General features: G+C 40.6%; 2 protein-coding genes across 5 annotated transcripts in view; one reads left to right on the top strand and one right to left on the bottom strand.

Annotated features, from left to right (window-relative positions):
- washc5 (WASH complex subunit 5) overlaps positions 1-23,648 on the bottom strand; it is a 31,497-nt gene extending 7,849 nt beyond the window's left edge. For 3 of the 4 annotated variants that reach the window (XR_005208950.1, XR_005208949.1, XM_037785885.1), the window contains exons 1-12: positions 10,048-10,163; positions 5,310-5,587; positions 4,839-4,984; positions 4,540-4,624; positions 4,323-4,423; positions 3,504-3,696; positions 3,259-3,411; positions 2,982-3,095; positions 2,388-2,559; positions 2,086-2,213; positions 854-983; positions 403-515 (exon numbers count right to left, since the gene is read on the bottom strand). Coding sequence is in view for 2 of the 4 variants with exons in the window: in XM_037785885.1 (XP_037641813.1) it covers positions 403-515; positions 854-983; positions 2,086-2,213; positions 2,388-2,559; positions 2,982-3,095; positions 3,259-3,411; positions 3,504-3,696; positions 4,323-4,423; positions 4,540-4,624; positions 4,839-4,984; positions 5,310-5,495 (1,521 nt within the window). In the remaining 2 variants the exon portion in view is untranslated. Of the gene's footprint in view, positions 1-402; positions 516-853; positions 984-2,085; positions 2,214-2,387; positions 2,560-2,981; positions 3,096-3,258; positions 3,412-3,503; positions 3,697-4,322; positions 4,424-4,539; positions 4,625-4,838; positions 4,985-5,309; positions 5,588-10,047; positions 10,164-23,629 lie in introns of those variants that run through there. The other variant, XM_037785886.1, reaches the window with a different exon arrangement.
- Positions 23,649-23,675: 27 nt separating this feature from the next.
- Positions 23,676-27,852, top strand: part of LOC119497637 (exostosin-1b-like) — a 44,411-nt gene continuing 40,234 nt past the window's right edge. The window contains exon 1 of the mRNA XM_037785884.1: positions 23,676-24,930. Coding sequence (XP_037641812.1) covers positions 23,975-24,930 — 956 coding nt within the window. The 5' untranslated portion in view covers positions 23,676-23,974. The remainder of the gene's footprint in view (positions 24,931-27,852) is intronic.

The raw sequence follows: 27,852 nt of genomic DNA, 5'->3' as shown, positions 1-27,852 counted from the left end.
CAACGGTCAACCCGACAATACCGTCCGTCGCAATATCCAGGTTAGTGGGCACAAATATCGTGATATTTGATTTTCTCCATATCGCCCAGCCCTGTCCTCGACCAAAGAAACTTCTTAGTTGACTAACACTTGATACGATGTTGTCGAGTAATGGATTACTTGATTAAATAAATCTCAGTCGACTACGACCGAAAGGACAGATTAGTCGACTAATGGACTAAGATGGGGAAGTCATACTTCTTAGCTATATACATGAAGCTAAGGCATTCAAACTAACTCTGCAAAATAGTGCAAAATTATTCAAATAATGTTATCAAATTCAAGTTATGAGGTTAAAAAACTGCAACGAAATGTAATGTTACAGTTTAATGTGAAAATGGAAAGCGTCTTCATCTCGCTCACCTCAACGAGAGCCTGTATGAGCTGGACGGTCTTCCTCCCAGCAGCTGTGGAGTCCTCGTAGTTCAGAGACTCGATCTGCTTTGAGATTTCTCTGAACCAGGCCTGCAAGTTCTCTGTGAGGAGGAACACAGGTGGAGAAAGAACGTTATCAAAGTGTCTTTCACAAGTGGTGGTTAAGAGGAATGTGTCTACCAGAGCTGGAGTCGCAGTAACAGAAGTATGACTGATATAAATGTAATCCTCCTCTCTCTGCATGTGTGTCCTCGATGTATGTTTTCCTGCCTCAACATTTTTCTCTGAACAGTTTAAACTCATTTAAGTATTTGTGTTCCAACATTGAAATGATCCACGACATTCAGAGCATGAACCGCTGCACGGCTGAGGTTCCTTTAGTCAGTAGCACTTCTTCGCTGTGTGTGTAACCCTTTCACCTTCTCCATCCTAAACTCACCGTTTTTCTCCACCCTGGTGAGAGGTTTGACGCCAGAGAAGACTTCGGCCAGCTCGGTCATCCTCTCCGATCCCTCCTTCTTAAAGCTCTCCCATTTGATCTGCTTCTCCGACAGCATCTGCTTGAACATCTGGAAGAGGGACAAGCACAGACGCCGAGTGGATGTGGAGGGATTAGCCAGATGAGATGTGTAATGAGAACATTAAATTTGTGTCCTCTCCTAACGATAGACGAGCTAGCCATATGCCGTCTGCGCTAATAGACAACAGAGCGGACGCACCTAACGAGGAACACAGTTGGCGGGATTACTGGAATTATTCTGGCATTAATTTCACTCTTTCACTTTCAGTATGTTTGACAGCAGCTTGAAGGCACATTGAGGAGGATTTGTCGGTCACGGTTTGTAAACACATCATTCAAAGTTGGCTGCTCCTCCCCGGCTCATCGGGGGTTACGGCTCCTCCCCGGCTCATCGGGGGTTACGGCTCCTCCCCGGCTCATCGGGGGTTACGGCGCTCGCCAGGGCTGCAACTAACGCTTAGTTTCACTGTAGATTGATCTGTTGAATATTAGTATGTCGATTAATCGATTAGTTGTCGATCAGTGTTTCCCAAAGCCCGAGATGACCTCAAATGTCTTGTTTTGTCCACAACTCAAAGATATTCAGTTTACTGTCGTAGAGGAGGAAAGAAACCAGAAAGTATTCACATTTAAGAAGCTGGAGTTTAGACTCGCCAACTATTATCAAAATAGTTGGCGATTAATTTAACAGTTGACAATTAATTGATTATTCAATTCATCGTTGCAGCTCTAGAGCTCGCCAGCGGGTGAAAGCGAACCTCAGATTCACTCTCGTTTTGGAACGAGCTTTGTCCGCTTGGCGTTTCGCCTCGCTATATTTGTTTGGTGTCAACGCTGTGTCCGATCTGGTCACTACGTTTTTATAGAGGTTGATGCCCAGAAACGTCCCGAATGCAGCACGATAAAAAGAAAAGAGAGAAAACAGGCCACTTCTAGTGGGTCATAAATGATGACTGAGGGATTATTTTTGTGTCAGTTTATACATTTGTTTTTAGTAAAATCGGACTCACTGTGCCTTTAGCAACCCCGAGTCCATCCTCCTTTGTTTAACATCTTCCATATTAATGACAATTTGCTCTTAACTCAGTGTTGTTTTTCCATGTTGTCCCTGCCATCTTTCACACTGCCCAGCATTGAAGAGAGACTCTCACCTCTTTGAGTGTGAACTCAAACTGAGCCGTGTCCAGCAGCAGCTGGAACAGGATCTTGGGGTTGTACTTGGAGTCGTTGAGAACTTGATCTTTGATCTGACGCAGTCGCTTGTTGTTTGGATCATAGGCTGGAAGGAAATAACTCATTTCAGTAAACTGTAAATTAAAAGACCTATTTTTATTTTTAACATCATTTGTACGAAGGTAAAGTCTGGAGCAATGTGCTCTATGAACTTTCCACAAGAGACATTTTATATTCTTCTGCAAGCTACACTGTGGTCCTAAAGGACAAATATCCTCACCTGACTCTGCGGAGTGCAGCATCAGCCAGCGGATAGCCACGTTGCAGTCTCTCAGACAGTTGAGCAGTTTGGGAATGTTGTCCAGAATGATCTCCTCCCGGAGGAAACCTTCTTTCAGCAGCTGCTGCACCTGAGGCCTCAGGCTCTCCATGCTAGCTGCATATCGAGTGGCCTAAACACACACAGGGGAGATATGGTTCAAAGTATCTCTCATCTTGGACGATCAATAAATCATTCATTCACTCCCACAAGTGGCCTTTAGGACGCATGGCGATGTCTGCAGATGACACACTGAACACGGATTATTCGGTTGCCTCCTCCTGCTATGAGAGCAGAGTTCTCTGAGCTCATATTCATTCACCATCTTTTAACAAACTTTTCAAGACAAGTTTAAAAATGCCTTTCTAAAGTCACTGATTTGATTAAAATCCCTCGTGCTTCAATTTATATTCAGCACAGTCACATTGGATGACTTTCTAATTCTGTGGACGCAGTTATCAGCACCTGCATACAATCAGCTGCAACACTGAAGGACTGTAAATTAGCAAAGCTGAAGACTGTGTGACATTGAGGCTAATCCAATTTTTTAAATACCTGCTCTTTGATGTTAGCAGAGTCAAGGGTGTAGTTGAGAGCAATCTTGGCGGCTTTGTACGGTTCCCAGGCCTCCACCAGGTTCACTGTGATCCCCATGTAGATACTGATGACCTGCAGACACACAACACAAACACGTCAGTACAACATGCACAAAAAAACAACAAGACAAAGCAAGACAGAAAGCTTCATCAGGTTCTCTAATCTACTGGCATGACATGACTGGTGCAGATGGAGCCTACAGGTGAATCATCCTACCACACAACAATCGTCTCACCCAGTTGTCGGGGAAGTACTTGTCCACTATCTCCCTCATCTTGGCCTGCTGGGTGTGCAGTATGGAGGGGCTGAAGTAGAGGCAGACATACAGCATGGCCGCCTGGTTGGCCAGCGCTGTGCTACGATGCTCCGGCAGCGGGTACGCAGACACCTGACGGACAGGAAGGGAAATGGGATTTGACACAATCTATCCCCACTCAAGTTGTAACTGTGTTGAATGATGATCGACCAGATGTTTCTCACTTGGTTGTAAATGTCGTCGGAGCGCAGCCTCCCGATGACCATGCTGATGAAAGTGGTGCTGATGGGAACCCTGTGGAAGTAGCTCTCTGGGTAGTTGGCTGGCCGTTTGGCTCCGGGCTGGCTGGAGTAGCCGGTGCTGCGCAGGAGCTTGCAGATGTCATCCAGGTTGGAGTCGGCCGATGAACGAGCAGCACTGAAGAAAACGATAAAACAACAAGAGACAAATTAAAGACTGAGGCAAGTGAGGACAAAAGGTGCATGTTATTTCCTATTATCGCTGGTAAAGCATCATTTTATTATTGAATAATTGTGCCACAATGGACTAAAATGTTAAATTCAACAAGCGTCTGTGTGTATCTTCTGCACACCTGGCATTGAGGTTAATGTAATAGACTATGAGATTTGACGAATGTCATTCAAATGTGAACATGTTGGCTTTATATTTATATAGAAACTAACAGTTTGATGTTAAATAACGTCTGAAAAAACACTGCGGTAGGAGTGAAGACAAAATAAGTGCATCCACATTTTTATCCCATTTCATGCATATTGACAGAAAGAGGTGATATTTCAACTGAGGCAGAAAGAGAGAGATAGAAAGAGATCAGGTGCACCAACTACAACGTTCACTCTGTCAATATTTTAAGCGAATACACGTATGAGTCACGTTAAATGACTCAACTTTGCTGTGAGCGAGCTCACCGGCTAACAGGTGAACTGAGCACATTGAGCGTGTGAGTCAGCGAGACAACGATGTGAATATGTGTGTGTGTGTGTGTGTATGTGTGTGTGTGTGTGTGTGAGTCACAACAAGCGCACCTGTATCTATAGTAGGACACAAGCATCCTCTCTCTGACCTCCCCTTCAATCTTTTGGTCAATAACCAGCAACATAACTCCATAAAGGTAGAGAGCTTCACACTGAAAACAAAACACACACAATCAACTGAATTCATCACAAACAGAATATTTAGAAGATGTCATGTTCGCTTGTTCCTGTAATGTTACAAAATGAATTTGCATTTGGTGAGACTCACTAGAAGCTGTTTCCCATCCTCATTTAGGAGCACCGTCTCCAGAGTCTGCTGGATATAAACACCCTCATGTAGGTCATCCAGATATCTGAAGAGGGGAGAATATAATGTAATAACATCTTTAATATAGTCTTCATCATGTTTTGTGATTTAAAAAGGGATGAACAACGGGGAGGGAGGATGAATCAAGGTCAGGGACTGTGTTTTTGTTGTTTATTTCAATAAGAAATGAAGAACTTTTACTCTTAAATTGACTGAACTGAATGTGAACTGAAGCCCTGAATAGCCCAGCGCTGCCTTACCTGTTAAGATCCACTATATATTTGTGGACGCTCTCAAAAGCCAGATAGAACCTCGACAGAATCTCAATGTTGTTCTCTCTAAACTCTTCATCCAGGTCTTGAAGCTCAGGTTTGGCTTCCAGCTTCCCGTCGTAATACTCCGGACCCTGGAGAAGAGGCAACAAGTGCAATCGATACTCGTGTCTTTATGAGGCGACACGGTCGAACAGCTGTTCCAATAAGCAAGCAACTATTTTTATAAGTCATGCACAGAGCTGAAAAAAAAATGTATGTCCTGAACTGTAGGAAAAAACTAAATAAATAGCCACTAGCATATTGACTAAATCACAACGAACATGTGACTAGTTTCCTCAAGTCTAAATGTGCATGCAATCAGGCTGTCACTTCAGCTCTTGTATGTTAAGCTTTGGCCCAAAGGGTGAGACTATGACTAACCTAGTCTTAGAGTGCCTGCCCTGATCAAATCCAAACCTTAAAGTAGCTGAAGTCACAAATGATGTCTCCATATTTCTGCTGGTCGCTCTTGTCCTTGAGCCGGAAAACTGCAGGGATGAAGTCGGAGAGGCGCAGGAGCTCTGCAATGATGGCATTCCCTCTAGAAACTATCCTGAGGACGGCCTGGCCACACAGGTTGTTCTCCGCCAGGAAGTCCACCATGGCGGCTGGAGGAAGAGGAGGAGGAGGATGCACTAAACAGCCACACCTTGACTCTGTGTTTTTGCAGCAGACTGACAGCTCGAAGACTCCAGCTGGATAAAAAGAAAGGCAGGATGTTTGTAAGCAACAGGTCGTTCAATTAAAGACCTTTTGATGCGGACTAGTTTCATCCGACCTGTTGAAGTGTCGTTGAGCAAGACAATGAATGCATCCAGACCGGTCCTGATCCAGGAGAGTAGAGCATTCTCCCAAAGGGGTTTAGGTAATAGCTTATTACATTAGTATTACCTTTACTTAGTAAATGTATAGTAGCCTACTATCAAGGTATTTTACAAGAGAATGGAGGTTTTCTCTCTGGAAATACAGGACTACAAGCATTTAAATATTACTTTAATGCATTAACGGGACACTAATTATGACTCATTACCTTCTACAACACCTCTAACAGACAACGCTCAGCTTTATAGTTTCTGTCTCAACCAGACTCTATTCTGTTTTAACTCCTGTGATAATCTTGCACATTTACTAACTCAATTATTTTTTATTTAAAAACAAAATGTTGTAACTTGCTTTGCTAATGTATATAGTATGTTATTGTATATGTATATTAGTTGTAGGGTATGTTTATATTTATAGTGTATTGTAATATTATTTATATTGTGTATTGTAATATTCTTTATATAGTGTATTGTAATATTCTTTATATTGTGTATTGTAATATTCTTTATATAGTGTATTGTAATATTCTTTATATAGTGTATTGTAATATTCTTTATATAGTGTATTGTAATATTCTTTATATAGTGTATTGTAATATTCTTTATATAGTGTATTGTAATATTCTTTATATAGTGTATGGTAATATTCTTTATATAGTGTATTGTAATATTCTTTATATAGTGTATTGTAATATTCTTTATATAGTGTATTGTAATATTCTTTTTATAGTGTATTGTAATATTCTTTATATAGTGTATTGTAATATTCTTTATATAGTGTATTGTAATATTCTTTATATAGTGTATTGTAATATTCTTTATATAGTGTAATATTATTTTTAGTGTATTGTAATATTCTTTATATAGTGTATTGTAATATTATTTTTATAGTGTATTGTAATATTCTTTATATAGTGTATTGTAATATTCTTTATATAGTGTATTGTAATATTCTTTATATAGTGTATTGTAATATTCTTTATATAGTGTATTGTAATATTCTTTATATAGTGTATTGTAATATTCTTTATATAGTGTATTGTAATATTCTTTATATAGTGTATTGTAATATTATTTTTATAGTGTATTGTAATATTCTTTATATAGTGTATTGTAATATTCTTTATATAGTGTATTGTAATATTATTTTTATAGTGTATTGTAATATTCTTTTTATAGTGTATTGTAATATTCTTTATATAGTGTATTGTAATATTATTTTTATAGTGTATTGTAATATTCTTTATATAGTGTATTGTAATATTCTTTATATAGTGTATTGTAATATTATTTTTATAGTGTATTGTAATATTCTTTATATAGTGTATTGTAATATTATTTTTATAGTGTATTGTAATATTCTTTATATAGTGTATTGTAATATTCTTTATATAGTGTATTGTAATATTATTTTTATAGTGTATTGTAATATTCTTTATATAGTGTATTGTAATATTCTTTATATAGTGTATTGTAATATTCTTTTTATAGTGTATTGTAATATTCTTTATATAGTGTATTGTAATATTCTTTATATAGTGTATTGTAATATTATTTTTATAGTGTATTGTAATATTATTTTTTATAGTGTATTGTAATATTCTTTATATAGTGTATTGTAATATTCTTTATATAGTGTATTGAAATATTATTTTTATAGTGTATTGTAATATTATTTTTATAGTGTATTGTAATATTATTTTTATAGTGTATTGTAATATTCTTTATATAGTGTATTGTAATATTCTTTATATAGTGTATTGTAATATTCTTTATATAGTGTATTGTAATATTCTTTATATAGTGTATTGTAATATTATTTTATAGTGTATTGTAATATTCTTTATATAGTGTATTGTAATATTCTTTATATAGTGTATTGTAATATTATTTTTATAGTGTATTGTAATATTCTTTTTATAGTGTATTGTAATATTCTTTATATAGTGTATTGTAATATTATTTTTATAGTGTATTGTAATATTCTTTATATAGTGTATTGTAATATTCTTTATATAGTGTATTGTAATATTATTTTTATAGTGTATTGTAATATTCTTTATATAGTGTATTGTAATATTATTTGTATAGTGTATTGTAATATTCTTTATATAGTGTATTGTAATATTCTTTATATAGTGTATTGTAATATTATTTTTATAGTGTATTGTAATATTCTTTATATAGTGTATTGTAATATTATTTTTATAGTGTATTGTAATATTCTTTATATAGTGTATTGTAATATTCTTTATATAGTGTATTGTAATATTCTTTTTATAGTGTATTGTAATATTCTTTATATAGTGTATTGTAATATTCTTTATATAGTGTATTGTAATATTCTTTATATAGTGTATTGTAATATTATTTTATAGTGTATTGTAATATTCTTTATATAGTGTATTGTAATATTCTTTATATAGTGTATTGTAATATTCTTTATATAGTGTATTGTAATATTCTTTATATAGTGTATTGTAATATTCTTTATATAGTGTATTGTAATATTCTTTATATAGTGTATTGTAATATTCTTTATATAGTGTATTGTAATATTCTTTATATAGTGTATTGTAATATTCTTTTTATAGTGTATTGTAATATTCTTTATATAGTGTATTGTAATATTCTTTATATAGTGTATTGTAATATTCTTTATATAGTGTATTGTAATATTATTTTTATAGTGTATTGTAATATTCTTTATATAGTGTATTGTAATATTCTTTATATAGTGTATTGTAATATTCTTTATATAGTGTATTGTAATATTCTTTATATAGTGTATTGTAATATTCTTTTTATAGTGTATTGTAATATTCTTTATATAGTGTATTGTAATATTCTTTATATAGTGTATTGTAATATTCTTTATATAGTGTATTGTAATATTCTTTTTATAGTGTATTGTAATATTCTTTATATAGTGTATTGTAATATTCTTTTTATAGTGTATTGTAATATTCTTTATATAGTGTATTGTAATATTCTTTATATAGTGTATTGTAATATTCTTTATATAGTGTATTGTAATATTATTTTTATAGTGTATTGTAATATTCTTTATATAGTGTATTGTAATATTCTTTATATAGTGTATTGTAATATTATTTTTATAGTGTATTGTAATATTCTTTATATAGTGTATTGTAATATTCTTTATATAGTGTATTGTAATATTCTTTATATAGTGTATTGTAATATTCTTTATATAGTGTATTGTAATATTCTTTTTATAGTGTATTGTAATATTCTTTATATAGTGTATTGTAATATTCTTTATATAGTGTATTGTAATATTCTTTATATAGTGTATTGTAATATTCTTTTTATAGTGTATTGTAATATTCTTTATATAGTGTATTGTAATATTATTTTTATAGTGTATTGTAATATTCTTTATATAGTGTATTGTAATATTCTTTATATAGTGTATTGTAATATTCTTTATATAGTGTATTGTAATATTATTTTTATAGTGTATTGTAATATTCTTTATATAGTGTATTGTAATATTCTTTATATAGTGTATTGTAATATTATTTTTATAGTGTATTGTAATATTCTTTATATAGTGTATTGTAATATTCTTTATATAGTGTATTGTAATATTCTTTATATAGTGTATTGTAATATTCTTTATATAGTGTATTGTAATATTCTTTTTATAGTGTATTGTAATATTCTTTATATAGTGTATTGTAATATTCTTTATATAGTGTATTGTAATATTCTTTTTATAGTGTATTGTAATATTCTTTATATAGTGTATTGTAATATTCGACGTCCTGATGGCAACAGAGAAAACTCACTGAAAAGCACATGACCAGAAGATGCTAAAACCCCTTCTGCCTTACTGTCCTTCATTAGACTCATTAGACTCATTAGACTCATTAGACTCATTAGACTGATCCTTCTGTTGTTCTTATTCAGTCTGTTTATTTATTAGTTAGTCTCATTTACATCAGTCATCGCTTTGGGTCCTGTTTTATAGATATTTAGCTTACATATGTTGTTGTTGTGTGTCACTGTGTTTTATCTGTGTTTGTATGTCCCAGCTGCCCCTCTAGAGGCATTAATACAGTGATGATGAGGCTTCAGACGACAGAACACATTAGAGATGAACACACGTTAGAGATGAACACATTAGAGATGAACACATTAGAGATGAACACATTAGAGATGAACACATTAGAGATGAACACATTAGAGATGAACACATTAGAGATGAACACATTAGAGATTATCTAACTTCTTTACGTCTTGGTGGTTTTATTTAAACAAGCTGGAGATGTTAAAGGTTCTACTAGACTGATTATAAACAGACTCACCTCTTCTCTTCTGTAGATCTTCTCTTCTCTGTTTACTTCCTCATGACCATCACATGACCTGACAGATCACGTGACTCTCTGGGTGTGTTTGATTCTGTTCATTCAACGTGCCGCCGGAGCAGAGCAGAGCGGGGCGGTAACTATGGTAACTATGGTAACTAAATACACGCTCTGACTTCCTCCACCGGAAGTTAATGTGCTTTATTTTAGAAATCTGTGTTTTTATGTTTACTTTTTTTAATCGATTATATCTCATTAATAATTATAAATGACTCCCAGAGAAGCTGCCTGCTGATGGAAACATCAGCCTGGATCTAAAAACCCTCTAAACTCCACAAACCCTCAATAAAGAACTATACCTCAAGTTTATTTTATTAAGTAACCTTAAAACTTAAGTGTACTAATATCAATGTACTAGTAGTATACTTGTAAGTGTTCTACTTCAATACTTCTTGGGTCTAAATTAACCCATTTTTTTAGTTTATAAAAGTATACTTTTAAGTTCTATATAAATACTGTGAAAGTATCAAAACTCAATATACGGAGTAATACACAACTGTGCGTTTCAAACAAGCTGTTAGGATTTCTGTCCATTTGTGATGTCACAAATATACAATATATAGATCATCACACGGTTTTAAACGTAAACATTCTAAATGTGTCCCAGTTTATTTCCTGTTGCAGTGTATGTAAATAACATCAGCTGACAGGAAGTAAACATGGACCCAAGCTGTTGCCTAGCAACGCAAATATGTTGCAATTCCGTTGCAATGCACTGAAAGGGAGCGTTTCAGACAGAAAGTGAATACAGGTATATTCAGACTGACAGTATGAGGAAAATAAAGGTTTTATTTAAACATTTAAGTATGTAAACATGTTCTAGTAGAAACACAAAATACAAGTATGAACCTGAAAATGAACACGATATGGGACCTTTCAGTGTAAAAGAAGTATACTCATTGCATACTTGAATAAACTTTTATGTAAGGGAAGACACCACTGGTCGGCTGGATTTAGGTGGTTTTACCTTCACAGTGCATTCAGGTCCTTATACTCAGTCAGGTTTAGCCTTCATGTTTCTGTAGATGGCGACAGAGATCCACGACTTCCTCGGTCTATCTGTCTATCTGCTGCTGCTGCTGCTGCTGCTGCTGTTGCTGCTGCTGCTGCTGCTGCTGCTGCTCCACTCTGAGGGTCTGTGAGAGCAGATTTCTGGCTCTACGGGGATGCAGAGATTCTCAGAGATGGAGTAGTGAGAATAATCCTGAACTGAGATTAAACCACAGAGATAAATCCACAGCTAAGAAATGAAACATCCTGTAGCCGACAAAACACCCTCCTAAAACATAGTTACCTGTAGAGACTGAGATCTGAAGAGACTCTTCCTCTCACTATAACAGCAAACTCCTCGTTAGTCATCATCATCTGTACGATGAAAGTCAGTCTGTTTGGAGACATAATGAACCATGCCTGTAAATCCTGGAGTCTGCCACCCACTGTGACTGACGGGGCTGAAAGAACTGACAACCTACATGTGGTCAGCGTGGATGAATAAGCATAATAAGCCCTCATGTTTCCTTCACATTCTGATTGAATTGGACTTTTATTGCCAATAAGTCTAACAGGCTGGCAGCCACTTCCTTTAAGCAGTGTGAGCCGGAGGTTAATAACAGTCATATGAGAGAGCTGTTTGTTTGACCTGTCACCTGCTTGTGTGTTTCATCTTTATATGATGTCTCAGTGTGTCGTAAAGTAGATAGTCCGTCCTCATCATTCAGTCTTCTGATTCAACACTGCTGCGTTATTAGAACCCGAGCATCGACAACATCGAGCCAGTGAAGGCCGTGTTGAAACTGTAAGGATTCTTCTTTTTCATGCAAATGAATCGCCTTTTTGACGACCTTAACATTCTCAAAAAGTTGTTAAACTTGGCACACTTATCAGGCGCGGTGAGAAATTTGATATTTTAAGGGTCTCGGGTTTTGGTGTTGCAAAATGACTCACTAGCGCCCCCTAGAAAATTGGGAAAATTGAGCCCCTCAAGTCAGCTGTTTTGAATTCAATGTGTGATTTTTTTGCGTTTTATAGGCCGCGTACTTTAACGAACTCCTCCTACAGATTTAATCAGATCGACTTGAAATTTGGTCAGAACCATCTTAAGACCTTCAGGATGAAAATGTATTAAAATAGTGAGTTTTTACTGAACGACCTGACTGCGACATGGCAGCCATTTTTAGCCATTCGCCATGAAACAGGAAGTTGTTGTAACTCCACTGTACATAGTCCGATCTGCCCCAGATTTCTCAGGCATGATAAGGGTCCAGTCCTGAGGACGTGTACATGCAAATATATACTCATAGCCCCGCCCCAAGACGTTAGCCACGCCCCCTTTTATAACTCATGAACTGTTTGTCGTGGAGTCTTCTGGCAGGCGTCATTGCGCTCGTCACAGTTCCGGTTTCATTGTTCCTGGCCGCAATGAAACCAGGCATTATTAAATAAATAAATAAATATTCAATCACCTCTCTGCACTAATGAATAAAGTGTTATTCATTAGTGCAGAGAGGTGATTGACAGGTAACTGGGAGACAGAGAGCGTGACATATGGCGAGGTGAGCTGCGTTCAACGTCCTGAATAACGTGCTTCTTATATCTCGCCGAGCCGCCGCTGCTCCATTATTTTAATGCATTTTATAGTGAGGACAAGGGAGGAAGACAGACAGGTGCAATTTAGATTCATAGCTCTCGCCTCCTCATTGACCCGGCTGTCCACAAACTACACAGTGTGTCCCCGCGGCCGCCGGATTTATTACCCGTTTACCATCACACCAAGGTCACATTCTCAGCAGCACCTTGGGTCAGCTCTACGGGCTTCCTGGGAAGCATCATGAAAGGTTCTCACTAATGAGGTCCTCCTTTATTAACCTGCTGCCTTCAGGGGTTTCTCTTCTTGTTATCCTGATCGCTCTTTGAAGAACCTCAGTTGAGAATTGCTTTTTATTGTGAAATACTAGATTGTTTGTGATGAATCAAATGCATATAATGCAATCATATCCATATCATATATTTAGCCGTTGACTGAAGAGTGACCAGATGACCGTCGTCGTGTCTCTGCCCGTTAAAGAGCTCTGACTGATCTCTCCCTGAGCAGCCGGCTGGCGGCCATTCACTGTTCACTGTTTGGTCGAGTAATTATCATTTGTCAGTGAAACCCTTGAATTGGCTGACAAATGAGGACTGCCTCTCTTACCTGTGAGCTCCTTTATGTGCTAACAAACTCCCCTTTAGATGTATAAACTGGAGGTTATTATCAGTATTCAGCAGCTATAATTAGATGATATTAAAGTCCTCTGTGTGCGTGCGTGTACGCTAAAGATGATGCGAATGCACAAATACAAGGGCGTCCATGTGTGTGTGTGTGTGTGTGTGTGTTTGTGTGTCTAGGTGCATTAGCAAACACACGCCTGTGTGTACATATGTCCCCTTAGGCCCCGTGTGCCCTTTATTAGCAGCGAGTTGACTCTATTCAGCTCGGCTAGTGATTAAACCTTTTCATGGCGGGAACTTTCACACCGCTGTGAACTGTGTGAGGTGATTAAAGGCTGCTCAATCTGTAGTCCGGTCCCACTGCTGTTCTTCCTCATTGATCTTTCTCAGGCCCTTGAAGTGAGCGGCTGCACACAGCAGGCTGCTCTCATTGGAATAAGACAGGATACGCACCCTGGCCTTCTCTCTCTCTCTCTCTCTCTCTCTCTCTATCTCTCTCCCTCTCTCTCTCACACCGCTCTCATGTCAGCAAATATTTCACAGACATGTATCAAATCTAATTACAGCTAAAATTAGCTGCCATGTATGGCTGGCATTTAATAACGTGTATGTGATTAACTCTGTTGTGTTTCTTTTGATATTGTTACATGAATTTAATTAAGCTCTTTTATGTTGCATGAATGCGTATCAAGCGACATTTAAATTACGTGCTCAGAGTGCTGACCTTTATAATGTATGATACATAACTCAAGAGGAACCGATGTTACAGCCACAGATGAGCCCAGAACCACGCTGCTGATGTGAGGTTTGCAGACTGCAACCGACTGAAACTTCTCCCGTGTGTCGAGCATGACGCCGGCGACCAGGACTCTCTCTCTAGAGTCAGAGTTTGGTTTGAGGACCCGCTCATTCTAAACTAACCAAAACAAACAGTTCTTATTCTCATGTGATTATAAAGAAAACATAGTTATGAACATTATATTCCATTTCTGTTAAAGGGACTATTTGTGTGTGAAAAGGTTGTAACCTATAAAATTTGACCTTCAGCGACTTTCTGTGTTTCCTCTGTCAGCCAGTAATGTGAAGATTGCGGGATGTTTTTTTCCAACGAAAATCCGACGGATGCGACGTTATGCGCGCTCGCTAGTGTCTTTACTCTCTTCAGCTCCGCTAAGGGGCTAACACTGTGCAACCATAGCTAAAGTTCGGTTAGAAATGGAGTCCACTAACGCCAACAAACGACCAGCCTCTTCGATTCATGGAGGGACCTTCGTTTGGTTTTGGGGATCAAAACGGACAATTGGACAGGTAAGCTAACATTACTGCCAAGCAGGTGAAATATAGAGTGATGTTGTGGTTTTATCTGTCAATCACGTTCAGTCTTGTGTCTGTTGTCTCACAGTTTTGACCGATGCTCGCTGGTGTTTACGTAGTGCGAGCACAAGCGCAAGCAAGAGGACGCCGACTGTCGTTGACTTAACGACCACAAGTATCACTATTAAGCAATTTCTGATTCTTACATCGAGCCTCTTTAATAGATCTCCCTAAATCCAACACACTTGACCTTTAAAGGAACAGCGTGTAGCATTTAGGGGTCATTGTGTTTTTGTTACCTTAGAATGAGACCTTCATATCTACATAGGGAGCGGGTCCTCTTCACGGAGTCATACATGTTTCTACAGTAGCGGAGAGACTTTCACGTTACCTGAAGGCCATGTAGTTCTCCGACACGCTTGGAAAGGAAGGGGTGAACGGACGGGTAGTCAGCCAGACACTAAATCCTACACACTGCTCCTTTAAGCAAGTATACCATGTTCACCATTTTAGTGTAGTGTGTTAGTGTACTAACATTTGGTAACATTTGGTAATGGGGTACTGGGTCCTACTGGGTCCTGCTGGGTCCTGCTGGGTCCTACTGGGTCCTGCTGGTACCTGCTGGGTCCTGCTGCGTCCTACTGGGTCCTGCTGTCTGCATGTCAAGGTGTCCTTGAGCGAGACACTGAATCTCAAGTTGCTCTCCGGGCGCTTTACAGCAGTCCACTGCTCCTCAGGAAGGGTTAAACACAGAGGTCAGATTTCATCTATGTACCTGTATGTATATGACGAATTAAGTTACGTTTTTAAGTTTAAGAGCATGTCATCAGTTTTGAAGATATTTGGTCAAACATTTCCTGATGGGAAACATGAATGTCTACCAGATTTACAGATACTGAGACAGTTCAGTAGAGAAGTAGAGAAGTAGAGAAGCAGAGGAGGGATACATCCATCTTGGATGTATCCCTCCTCTGCTTCTCTACTTCAGTCTTCCCCATCTTCCTCATCCAAATTGAGGCTCAGATTTGAGGTTGTTCAGATTTTAAACCCCCCCTCCCCAAGATAAATTTGTGATTTGTGCCCACATAAATGAGACTTACTTGACTTGAGTACACAGCTGGAAACACAAATCCAACGTGTTCACTCACTGCACAGAGAGACGAGTAAAGGCCGGGAGGAGAAGGGTGATTACATCACCGACGCTATAGATGCCAAAACACTTCCCACGAGGAGTTTGGAGCCTAACAAGTGCTTTCAGGACAAACAGCAAAGACTGATTGTGGTAATGTTCTAATATCAGATTTGATCAAGCAGCAGATGTATTTTTTTATTGCAAGTCATTACTGCTGCCATACCTATTAGCATACAGATGGCTTCCGGGGCCTATGGAGACCCAGAAGTTATTGCATGTGTAATTGAACCAGATCTCTGCTCTGTGATTGAGATGTTCCAACACACACACACACACACACACACACACACACACACACACACGTTGCCGTGCACACAAGGAGGTGCTGAGCATATTGTGTGCACACACAAACGCGCCTACACACAAGTGCTTCTTCTCATTTAGTCGCAATTTTTTTCTATATAAGAACAGAGAAAGTAGAAGAAGAAGAAAAATAGGAAAGAGGAATATGATCACGTCATTGGTCGACACAACACGTCAATCTCCTGTAGACTGTTTAAACTATGAATAACACACGGATGATGTCATTAAACATCATTACAGACTGATAGATATCTCTCATCATTGGGTCGTCCTCAGACGGGCTTTCCAGGGGAGCTTCCAGCTATCTCAGTCTACCATACATCTGGCTAGCTGTGTCCAGCATCTGTCCTCAGTACGTCCATGTATGTTGGTGTGGGACGTCCCCGTGATCGATGCCCGTGTGTTGGTTCCCACAGCACCTGCATGCTTGCTGGGATTTCTTGAAGTCTTTGGCAGTGAGCCTCATTCTCCAGGCTGCCACTTTCTCACTTTAGCCTTGGTAGTCCATCGTACAGATGCTTGTTGGTAACGTACTCGTTCTGGTTGATATTTAGTCCCACGCACAGCATTCTGGTGTAGCACCCATCCAGAGTCTTCTGTAGGGGGGGGGCTTCAGGGTCCAGCTTTCGCAGCCATATACAGTAGGAGAACAGAGTTCACAGTCGCGTAGAAGAAGCTTAGCTTGATGTGTCTATGGAGGTTGGAGTTCCATACACAGGCCATGCCATTCAGGGCCCGTTCCTCACCTTAAGGTCCTGCTCTGATGAGTTGACCCATGAGCCTCAGTATCTGAAGTCATTGACTTCCTTCAGAGCAATGCCCCCTGCTGTCTTTAGGGGTGGATGGCCAGGGAGGATGTTGTAGGTGATTACCTCGGTTTTCTTTGCGTTTAGCCGGAGACCATATCTCTGATATCTCTAAATCCACTATTCCACAGATGGATCTGGAGGAATGTGAATGCAAATAATCAACATGTTAACCAAACTACTGGATGCAAATGAAAAAAGGAAATTAACAAATATTCTGTGTCACTTTCGGCTCACGGATGTTTTTGCATTCTTTTCATTACCAAGAAGGATTTAACAGGGTCGCAATAGGGCGGGGGGGCTTTTTAGTGCTGCCACTCACATTTATGTGACAGGTCCTTATGGCCGCAGCACATCACAGAAATTACAGCTGGGAACTGAAGCAGACTTTCTCAATCCAATCGAGTCTAGAATTTATTGTGGCCTCTTTGGCATCTTTCCAGATTCAGATGATCCCTGAGATGCTTCTGGTAACGGCAGTCTGCCTGTCAGTCGGTCAGTCAGTCAGTCGGTCAGTCAGTTGGTCCAACACTTAAGACCATAATAACTCAACAACTATTGGATGGACTTCCATCAAATAGTCCAGACATTCATTCATGCTCCTGCAGATTTAGTTGATCCCCTTCCTGTGGCTGTCAAATTTGTAATATTTACAATGCTTTGGTTTATGGCCAATATCTTCAAAACTAATGACATTCATATCAGCCTCAGATATACGTTGTGTTTAGAGCTAATTAGAAAATGTTAGCATGCTTGATTGCACCACTCTCATATCCTCTGTTAAATGTGAAGCTACAGTTAGAAGCTGGTTAGCTTTGCACAACAACTATAAAAAGGGGGAAACAACTCGCCTGGCTCTCCAAACGTAACATAATGTGACACTTTATTTCTGGTTGCATTACCTACTGTGTGCAGGTATGAGGAAACATATACAAAACCAATGTTCATGCTACAACAGAGAGCTATAAGAACTGTTAATCAGTCGGGTTATTATGAACCAACCAACGCAACATTTATTAACTTACATGCTTTAAAATGTGTGTGATCTAGTTGATCTCTAAACTGCAGCGATAACGTACAAAACCATTTACTTCTGAACTGTAATCAGAGGTAATTAGAGACAGAATTAAGGGGAATAGATATGTTTAAAAAAACAAGGATAAGGATAAATATAAAGAATAGCTGTATATGATATAGGAATATCTTATCTTATCTTATGTATCTGTCACAGGGGTGAACTTGTGGTTGTGACCAGGAATTAAAAACGTGTTGTTCACTTTGCAAATTTAAAAACATGTTTAAAAATAAGGTTGTAAACGGGCATAAAACTGAAGTATGATTATTATTGAGTATGAAACATTTGGAACTCTGTTATTGTTTCTGTTTTGTTGTTGTTATTGTTTCTGCAGCCTAAACTACGTAGTGAATGAGCTGCCTGTTAGAATATGCTGAGTGAAAAGGTTAGGTATAATAAGCTTAAGCTTCAGCCTACACCTTTTCGGTCAAAACCTTTTGTTTCTTTTGTTTTTGTTTACTTTCTTTCTTATCTTATTTAATGCCTTATTGTTGCCTATTCTTTATTATGTGCATTCCTTACGGAAAATTGTTAGAAAGGACCGAAATAAATGACTACTACTACTACTGGTTTGTTTACAGGCCTCGGCCTACCTACAGAAACTACAGTGTTGAGAGGAGTTCTGGGGGTTTGTGTGCAGAACTAAGCTGACCGGCTGCTGCAGCTTCATTTAATGCACAAACAGGAGAGTGGTATTGATCTTCTCATCACACTCTCAGCAAGAAAGTGAATGAGCACATTTTCCTCAATATCGAGCTATTCCTTTAATAAAAAACAATTTTGGGGCTGCTGTACTGTAACATGAGAAAATATCCCTCTCTGCGACTTGTTGCCACGAGAGGAGGAAATGTGCAGATATGCAGTAAGTAGTCCTCAATGGTGATCCTCCCGGCCCTCAGCGTATCGACACACCGACACTTCCATTTGTCCCATGAACCCGTCGTCTCACTGTTAGTCCTGATCCACTCAGAGGTGATTTGTGCATTTCAGCTTCAACACAGATGGATGAGCCCCCCCCCCCACCAAGGCTGTCAGTCTCAGTCAGGAAGGGACATTAAATTACCACATCCAAGGCTGTGCTCTACATGAAAGAGCCACACACATACACAAGAGCATTCACACATCCACAGATGACTGCGTGTGTGAGTGTAGTCATGCATATGTCTGCACGGCTCTAGCACATACCACACATTCATATTTTCATGTGAATATGTGAGTGGCATTTTTTGAAATCTGCATTGCATTACAGTTATTAACAAAAATTAATGACCTCAAAATGTACTCAGAAGGAAAATAATAAATCTCCATTTGGCTGTTTAGTTGCCTGGCTGGCTGAGTCGCTGGCTGAGTCGCTGGCTGAGTCGCTGGCTGAGTCGCTGGCTGGCTGGGAGAACTATGCTGACCTGGGTGCATCCAAATTAGATATTGGCATGGTTGCGTGTATTACACAGTGGGAGTGCTGCTCTGGCTCACTCACCCTGCTGCTCCAAATCTGGCCTGTGCTCAGCTCAGCAAACACAATGCAACAGCAGGGAGACAGCATCTCCTCTGTCTCATTAAGCTGCAGATAATAGCTAGACTAAAGCACAGCCCCACAGATGGGTTTTTATGTTTTTTCTCTTGAATCCTACATTTTTGTTGATTTGTCCTTTACGCTGTTATCACGTTGGTTTTGAAGTGAGGCATCCAAAAGTGCAAAAATAAATCCCCGACTGTAAAGTGATGGGACTGTCACAACTACACATGGATGGGCCACTTTAAAGAGCTTGAATTAAAATCCGCTGACATATAAACAAAGCGCATCTGATCATTCTAGTGGCAAAAACTGTGGGACATCCATCTATTCACATCAGTCACCAGCGGCACCCCCCTCGTAAATTAGTTATAGGGATGAAAGAGAGAAGAGATGGAAAGAATGCCAGAGAGCAGCGGAGGGGATGATAGAGAGCAGGAGCAGAGGAGAGAGGAGAGACAAAGAGAAAGGGAGGAGGTGGCCATCATATCCCTCCCCGTCTTTGATCAGCGGTCCATGGGGAGCTGAGGCAGTGCAGATAGCTGGTCCACAGCTCCTGAGGAACGCAGCTTCACATTCCTCCTTCGCTCTTTCCCCGCTTCTGCAAAATCACTTCTAGTCTTTCAGACCACAGCAGCTGTGAAAACACATCATGGCTTCCTACATGCCAGAGAAGACCTGGCTAATGCTCTGCAGGGCCATTGTCCTGCTGGTCCTCGTTCACTGGTGCAATTCCTCTCATCACAAACTCTATTCTGTTACTTCATGTTGTCCATTATATTCCTATTTACGCTGACAATTATTAATTTCTCTTGTGTAACCCTCCCAACAGAAAGGTCAGAGGTCATGTTCAGCTACAGAGCAGCACTGGTGTGACTCAGGGATCCAGTGTTTTGCTCAAGGGAACCTCAGCAGGACAAATGCATGCTGATGAAGAACCAGGACCGTCCAGAGAGAGGAAGCATCAGAAGGTCTCAGAATCCAGCAGCCAGATCTGCTGTTTCTCCTTCAACAGGCATAAACAATCAATCTCTCGCTCTCAGCTGCAGGATCACCTGTCGATACAGAGACCTGAACCTTAAATCTCTGTGAAGCGTGGTCTCAGTCCACCGGCCCGCTGCCGGGATAGTTTATGGTGACGGTGCAGTGAAGAGTCATCTACCTTTGAGTTTAAACTAACAGAACAATAAACAACAAGCGCTGGAATATCAATATAGTGTGATGAGCTAGATCACAATGTTTGCATGGCCTGCATAATTATGCTCAACACTTCGTCAGCCGAACTCCAGTTATGTTAAAAAAAACAGTGTAAATGTGTAAATGTGAGTCTAACAGAAGGAACGCATGCAGATATACACATGCCTGGAGGTGACCTGACATGTGAAGGCGGACGCATGTGCGTGCCCATGTGAATGATATCACTATATCTCTCTCTATATTAACTTATTTTTTCTATTAACTTATTTGTTTATTTAATGTATTATTATTATTATTATTATTACTTTGTTTTCTTTGTATTATTATTATTATTATTTATTTTTTTTACATTTTTTTATTCTATTCTTTATTTTTATTATTATTTTTAGTATATTATTTTTTTCTTTTATTAATTTTATTTCAATTTTGAATGCTGAAGTTGTTTTCTTTAGTGTACTTCTTGTGTTCGTCTATAAGCTCAACTACTTAAAAAATTGGTTTATCTGATCAACTACCATCCTCTGTGGTGGTAGATCAGTGACCTCAGCTCTTCATCCTCTCTGTGATGGTAGATCAGTGACCTCAGCTCTTCATCCTCTCTGTGATGGTAGATCAGTGACCTCAGCTCTTCATCCTCTCTGTGATGGTAGATCAGTGACCTCAGCTCTTCATCCTCTCTGTGATGGTAGATCAGTGACCTCAGCTCTTCATCCTCTCTGTGATGGTAGATCAGTGACCTCAGCTCTTCATCCTCTGTGGTGGTAGACAACAAAGACCACAATAACAAAAGTACAAACATTCATAAACAACTGCCTGAGGCGCATCTTAAACATCCACTGGCCGGATACCATCAGCAACAATGATCTTTGGCGGAGAACAGGTCAAACACCTGTTGAAGAAGAGATCAGGAGAAGGAGATGGGGACGGATTGGCCACACACTCCGGAAACCCGGTACCAGCATCACCAGGCGGGCCCTTAGATGGAACCCACAAGGCAAAAGAAGGAGAGGCCGGCCCAAGAACACCTGGCGCAGGGACCTTAACACGGACATCAAACAGAGCGGGCTGACATGGAAACAACTGGAGAGGAAAGCCCAGGACAAAAGACTCTGGTGGACTGTGGTCAACGGCCTATGCTCCACAAAAAGGAGCGATAGGCTTTGAATGAATGAATATATTGTTTTTTTTCCCTTCTTTTTTTGTTTTTCTTCCTTTTCCTCACAACAAAATAAAATGAAATGAAATATGGATAAATCAAAACGGAGAGAAAAAAAAATTCAAGAAAAAAAAATAAAAAAATAAAAAAATAAATAAATAAAAAAATAAAAAAATAAATAAATAAATAAACAAATACATAAATAAATAAATAAATAAAGAAAGAAAGAAAGCTTTAAACTCTTCTTCCTCCTCTTCCTCCTCTCTGGATGTGAATGGGTGCACTGGAAGCCCCGCCCACCTCGGATGTGACGCTGACCAATGGCAACGCACCGTGAGAACAACGTCATCATCATCATCAGTCGGTCGTCCAGCAGCAGCAGCAGCCCCTCACAACAGCTCCTGCTAGAGAGAGAGCAGCTCCACACAGCACCTCCTGCTAGAGAGAGAGCAGCTCCACACAGCACCTCCTGCTAGAGAGAGAGCAGCTCCACACAGCACCTCCTGCTAGAGAGAGAGCAGCTCCACACAGCACCTCCTGCTAGAGAGAGAGCAGCTCCACACAGCACCTCCTGCTAGAGAGAGAGCAGCTCCACACAGCACCTCCTGCTAGAGAGAGAGCAGCTCCACACAGCACCTCCTGCTAGAGAGAGAGCAGCTCCACACAGCACCTCCTGCTAGAGAGAGAGCAGCTCCACACAGCACCTCCTGCTAGAGAGAGAGCAGCTCCACACAGCACCTCCTGCTAGAGAGAGAGCAGCTCCACACAGCACCTCCTGCTAGAGAGAGAGCAGCTCCTGCTAGAGAGAGAGCAGCTCCACACAGCACCTCCTGCTAGAGAGAGAGCAGCTCCACACAGCACCTCCTGCTAGAGAGAGAGCAGCTCCTCAGACTCTCAGTCTCTGACCCTCTGGAGGAGACATCAGCCTGCTGGCTCCATGAGGACACAAGAAAGAGGACAAGAAGGACAAGTAGTGAAGGACTGAAGAGAGAGAGAGAGAGAGAGAGAGAGAGAGAGAGAGTCTGTCTTTACTTCCAGTCAGTGTTAATGTTACTCTGATGTAGCCTCTAAGCTAACAAGCTAACAAGCTAACAGGATGTTTCACAGGCTAGCCTCTCTGTTAGCATGTTAGCAGCTAACTAGCATGCTAACTAGCATGCTAACACGGATGGAGAGATTCTCTGTGTAGATTCAGTAAACAGTTTATAATGATAACTTTAATCTGTCTGTTGATGAAGTGAAGAACTGAAGTGAACTGTGTGTGTTGATGTGTAGAGCTCTAGTGGCCGTCTGGATGATCCTTTACAGAAGAGACAACAACAGTTCTAACTGACCAGCAACAAGTCTGAGACACACACTGCTACTGCTGCTTAACAAGTCTCTGCTGCTTAACAAGTCTCTGCTGCTTAACAAGTCTCTGCTGCTTAACAAGTCTCTGCTGCTTAACAAGACTCTGCTGCTTAACAAGACTCTGCTGCTTAACAAGTCTCTGCTGCTTAACAAGTCTCTGCTGCTTAACAAGTCTCTGCTCATCTACTGCTACTGTTGGTATTAGTTAACATTCAGCTGAACAGTAGCCCCCTGGTGAACATGAGTACAGTAGTAATCTAGTAGAGTAGTACAGTCTAGGTAATGTTATACAGAGGAAGGTAGGAGCTACTTTAACGTTAGATCCTCGTTTCTGAGCGGATCGAGTCTGTTTAAGAGGAGAAACTGATGTCAGTTAGTCAATACAACTGTTGAGGAAGAGGAGGAGGGGAGAGGAGGAGGAGGAGGAGGAAGAGAGGAGTAGAGAGGAAGAAAAGGAGGAGGAAGACTAGGAGGAAGAGGAGAAGAGAGGAAGACTAGGAGGAGAGGAAGACTAGGAGGAAGAGGAGAAGAGAGGAAGACTAGGAGGAGAGGAGGAGGAGGAGGAGGTGATGAACATTGTAAGTCGCCCACATGCTCTGGATGAGTTCCCGGCCCTGTGAAAGGCATCCCGAGCAGCAGCAGGTGGGAAGATGGCGGAGGATCGTCCCCGCAGCAGGAGGTGGTGCTGAAACCTCAACTGGTGGACGTGTTGTTGGATTTATCTCCGGACATCTTATCTCAGATCGTAGGACACATGCAGGCCAAAAAACGGTACTTAACTCTGTTCTCCGCCGGCGCGTTTCTCATCCTGTTGTTCTGTTTTGGGGGGATACCTGTCCCGCTGTCCTCCAGACGGGGCCCAGGTCCCGGCCGGCGCGATGATGACCGCGGCCTCGCCGGTTCTCATCCCGGGGCGCGGTGGCGTGGCTTCCCAGGATCCCTGCAGCCCTTCAGCCGCTGGGACCAAGACAATCACAATGAACACATATCTCCCCGACAGAAGAGGGACGCCAACACAGGCGTGTACACCGGGAGACGCTGCAGGATGGAGTCCTGCTTCGACTTCTCCCTGTGCCAGAGGAACGGATTCAAAGTTTACGTGTACCCGCAGCAGAAAGGGGAGAAGATGTCAGAGAGTTATCAGAACATATTATCCTCTATTGAAGGATCCATGTTCTACACACCTGACCCGGGACAGGCCTGCCTGTTCGTCCTGAGTTTGGACACTCTGGACCGGGACCAGCTTTCACCCCAGTACGTGCACAACCTGAAAGCGAAAGTCCAGAACCTTCATCTGTGGAACGGGGGCAAAAACCACATCATCTTCAACTTATACTCCGGCACCTGGCCGGACTACACGGAAGACCTCGGCTTCGACATCGGCCTCGCCATGCTGGCCAAGGCCAGCATCAGCACCGAGAACTTCAGACCCAACTTTGACGTTTCTATCCCCCTTTTCTCTAAAGAACACCCGAGGACAGGAGGGGAAAGGGGCTACTTGAAACACAACACCATCCCCCCTTTTAGGAAGTACATGCTTGTTTTTAAGGGGAAGAGGTACCTAACGGGAATCGGTTCAGACACTAGAAACGCTTTATATCATGTCCATAACTCGGAGGATGTGGTCCTCCTCACCACCTGCAAGCACGGGAAGGACTGGCAGAGGCACAAAGATGCACGCTGTGATAAAGACAACACAGAGTATGACAAGTAAGTACCATCCACTTTTTAATTGTTGTCTCAGCTTTTCACTTCACACCAAACAGTTGCTGTATCGGTCTGGGTTATTTCTCCCACTATGTTTTGTCAGTATTGTTTTACTGCTTCAGCTCACACTCTAAGACACTCAGTCCATCTCCGATGATGACGAGGTAAGTGTTGAGTGAACGTTTTGACAGAACATCTGTTTCCTCCTTGGATTGCTTACAAGATGGGCTCTGTAACCATTGGATACCGTAGTCCACTCACACAGTATGTTAAATTGGCACGGGTCTGATTAGGTCCATGTCCCTACAACACTCATTCATTACAATGGTAAATATTTTTCAGTTTTCGGGTCATGTATTGTTGCCGCCTCAGGCGAGAGCCTCAGGCCTGGGATGTCATAATTTTGTCATTATACTTCCCAGAGATGAGTCAGTATTAGGGATGTTAATAATTAACCGTTAACCGACATTAAGCATTTTAACCGATTAACGCTATGGGTTATAACGGTTAAAAGAAATGTTAATAATCCACTCAAAAACTGAGGCGGAGCCGGAGTTGCAGGAAACAGGAAGCTGGCTCCGGTCTCTCCAGCTCGCTTAAGAGGAGCGGAGGAGTTGTAGTTTCGTAGCATTTATTCACCGACAAATAAACTGTACACACACTGCTACACCTACGTTCACAGCTAGAACGCCACCAACAACCTCACACTCACCACCAACACACACACGCGGTCGCCAAAGTTACGCAGACTACGTGTGTGGTGGCGAGCACGAAGCCTCCGGCAATGCCAGGGCTGCTAACGTAGCACAAACACACACACTGTTTGTTGGACACTCGCTAAAGTTCCCTTTTCCTAGATTTCTTTTTGCACATCTGATTTCCTCAACACCAGTAGAAACGCTTTAGTGGACAACAGTGATTTGTTGCTTTGAACTAGTCCTCATATCATATGACTTTATTCACCAAATTACACATCACGAGGCACAGATACTGTAAGTAGATTTGCTTTCAATGTCAGCCACAAGAGCCAGTGTATTAATGTAATTCAATTGATATCCCCATCTGTCTGTGCAGCCTGCTACTCAGCGGCGGATAAATCTGCTTCTCTTGCTCTCCACATTTCCACCTTTCTGCCCGTCAGTGTTTCATGAGTCCTGATCCTCTCTGACAGAAATTGTCAATACAGAAATGCATCCACTCAGCTCCCAGTTATCATGATGCACACAGATATTTTTATGAGTAAGTGAATGGGCTACTACAAGCTGAAAAGTTGCTCAGTAATATAGTCCCCTGTAACTAGTCCCCATTCCTGCAGAAGGCAATATTGCACAGCTCCATCACCTTAACAAGTTGCTCTGTGATCATCGCCCGGTCCTACAGTTAAGCCATACTGTTTTCTGTGCCCAAATCTGATGAGCAAACTGGCGTCTGTCTCCCTGCTTTGGGCCAGTTGGGATTCATTTCGTGTCCCCGGCAGACTGTGCTGTGTTGTTACTGGTGACTGTGTGGCGCTGGGTGTTTGACTGTGGCTCTTTGGAGTGGATTAGAGGGGACAAAGCGCTGGTGCCAGCGAGGGGAAGCCACTCTGGCCCTCTGTTTGCTCAGTCATTTCCCAGACAAACCCAACTGCATCAGCCAGGAATGCCCTGGCCCCAACCCGTGTCCTGCGTGACCCCTCCGTTGTTTTGGGGCATGTTGTGATTGACCCCCATGTCAACTTTTTATCATGTTGTTGTCAGTTCGGTTTGGTTAACGGACCATTTCAGTGCATGTTAAGGGGTCTGCTATGAAACGTAGCTGCTTCATGGTTTACAGAGAGAATAAGGTGTTTTCTTTCTCTCTCCAAATCATAAACTGGTTCTGATGTGTTTTCATATCGTGATGTCTGATGTGTTTGCTGAGCATTGATCCTCAGAGGATTCTCATCCTTGTGTCTGCCTGTGAAGGTAGGTATCAGCTTATGCGGTTCATTCGTTGGCTCAGCAGAATAACATTCTCAATATCACTCTTAAGACATGAGCTATCTGCTCTCTCTCTCTCTCTCTGCTTCTTTCTGCCAGCTCGCTGCTCGCTGCCAAGCGCTGCCAGGGAGTGATTTCACACAGTGAGATGGGTGGCATCAGAGTCATAACCCAAAGGAAAAATTAATCCCCCTGTCATTAAGTAGCATTGGGTGTATCGCTCTCTCTCTCTAGCCCTCGCAGGCTTAGCTTCATTGCATGGCTACAGTATGTTCAGTGGTTCTCGAGTCAGTACATCCTCAGTAAGCCACATCATTATCAGTCAACAGGCTTTGGCGTGATCCCTGGTCCACTGCAGAATTCCTGTTAAATTAAATAAAATTAATTTACTGATCCCTGCCTTACCTTCTCCTTGTACTGGTAGAGCCTGCACATTCAACAAAGTCTGTATGTAGTTCTTGCACTTAAATGAAGAGGAGCATACATTAGTTTTAATTTGAAAACTTGACTGTCTCCCTTGTTTAAGCTCATATGAGACCGTTTTTATCATGCTGCAGCATATGAACTTGCAGGTTTGTACACTCCATGATCAGATCTTACTCACATTATTATGACCCCAGTTAGCCAAAACACATGCTGAAGTAGTCTCACGTCTTGCGTTTTGTTTCAATCTCATATATTGGACATAATCTAGGAATGTTACTGGTTACGTCATGGAAAGCACAAAGACAAAGGATGTGCTTTCCACGATGCAACCAGTGACACATTAGATAATGTTTCTGCAGGTTTACATTGAAGTGTAAAGTGTTGATAATGTGAGGACTCATGATCTGTTGCATCTAATCACCACAGGCCTTGGTCAAGGGCACCCATCATTCAGTCAGTCATACACAAATACGTCCGTCTGTACAGATAGATGAAGCCTACAGTAGTAGTGAACTCTGGCTCTGCTGTTTAAGAGTGG

The sequence above is a fragment of the Sebastes umbrosus genome, chromosome 11 (assembly GCF_015220745.1).
Source record: "Sebastes umbrosus isolate fSebUmb1 chromosome 11, fSebUmb1.pri, whole genome shotgun sequence".
NCBI lineage: Eukaryota > Metazoa > Chordata > Actinopteri > Perciformes > Sebastidae > Sebastes > Sebastes umbrosus.
This window is presented reverse-complemented; position numbering and strand designations above follow the sequence as displayed.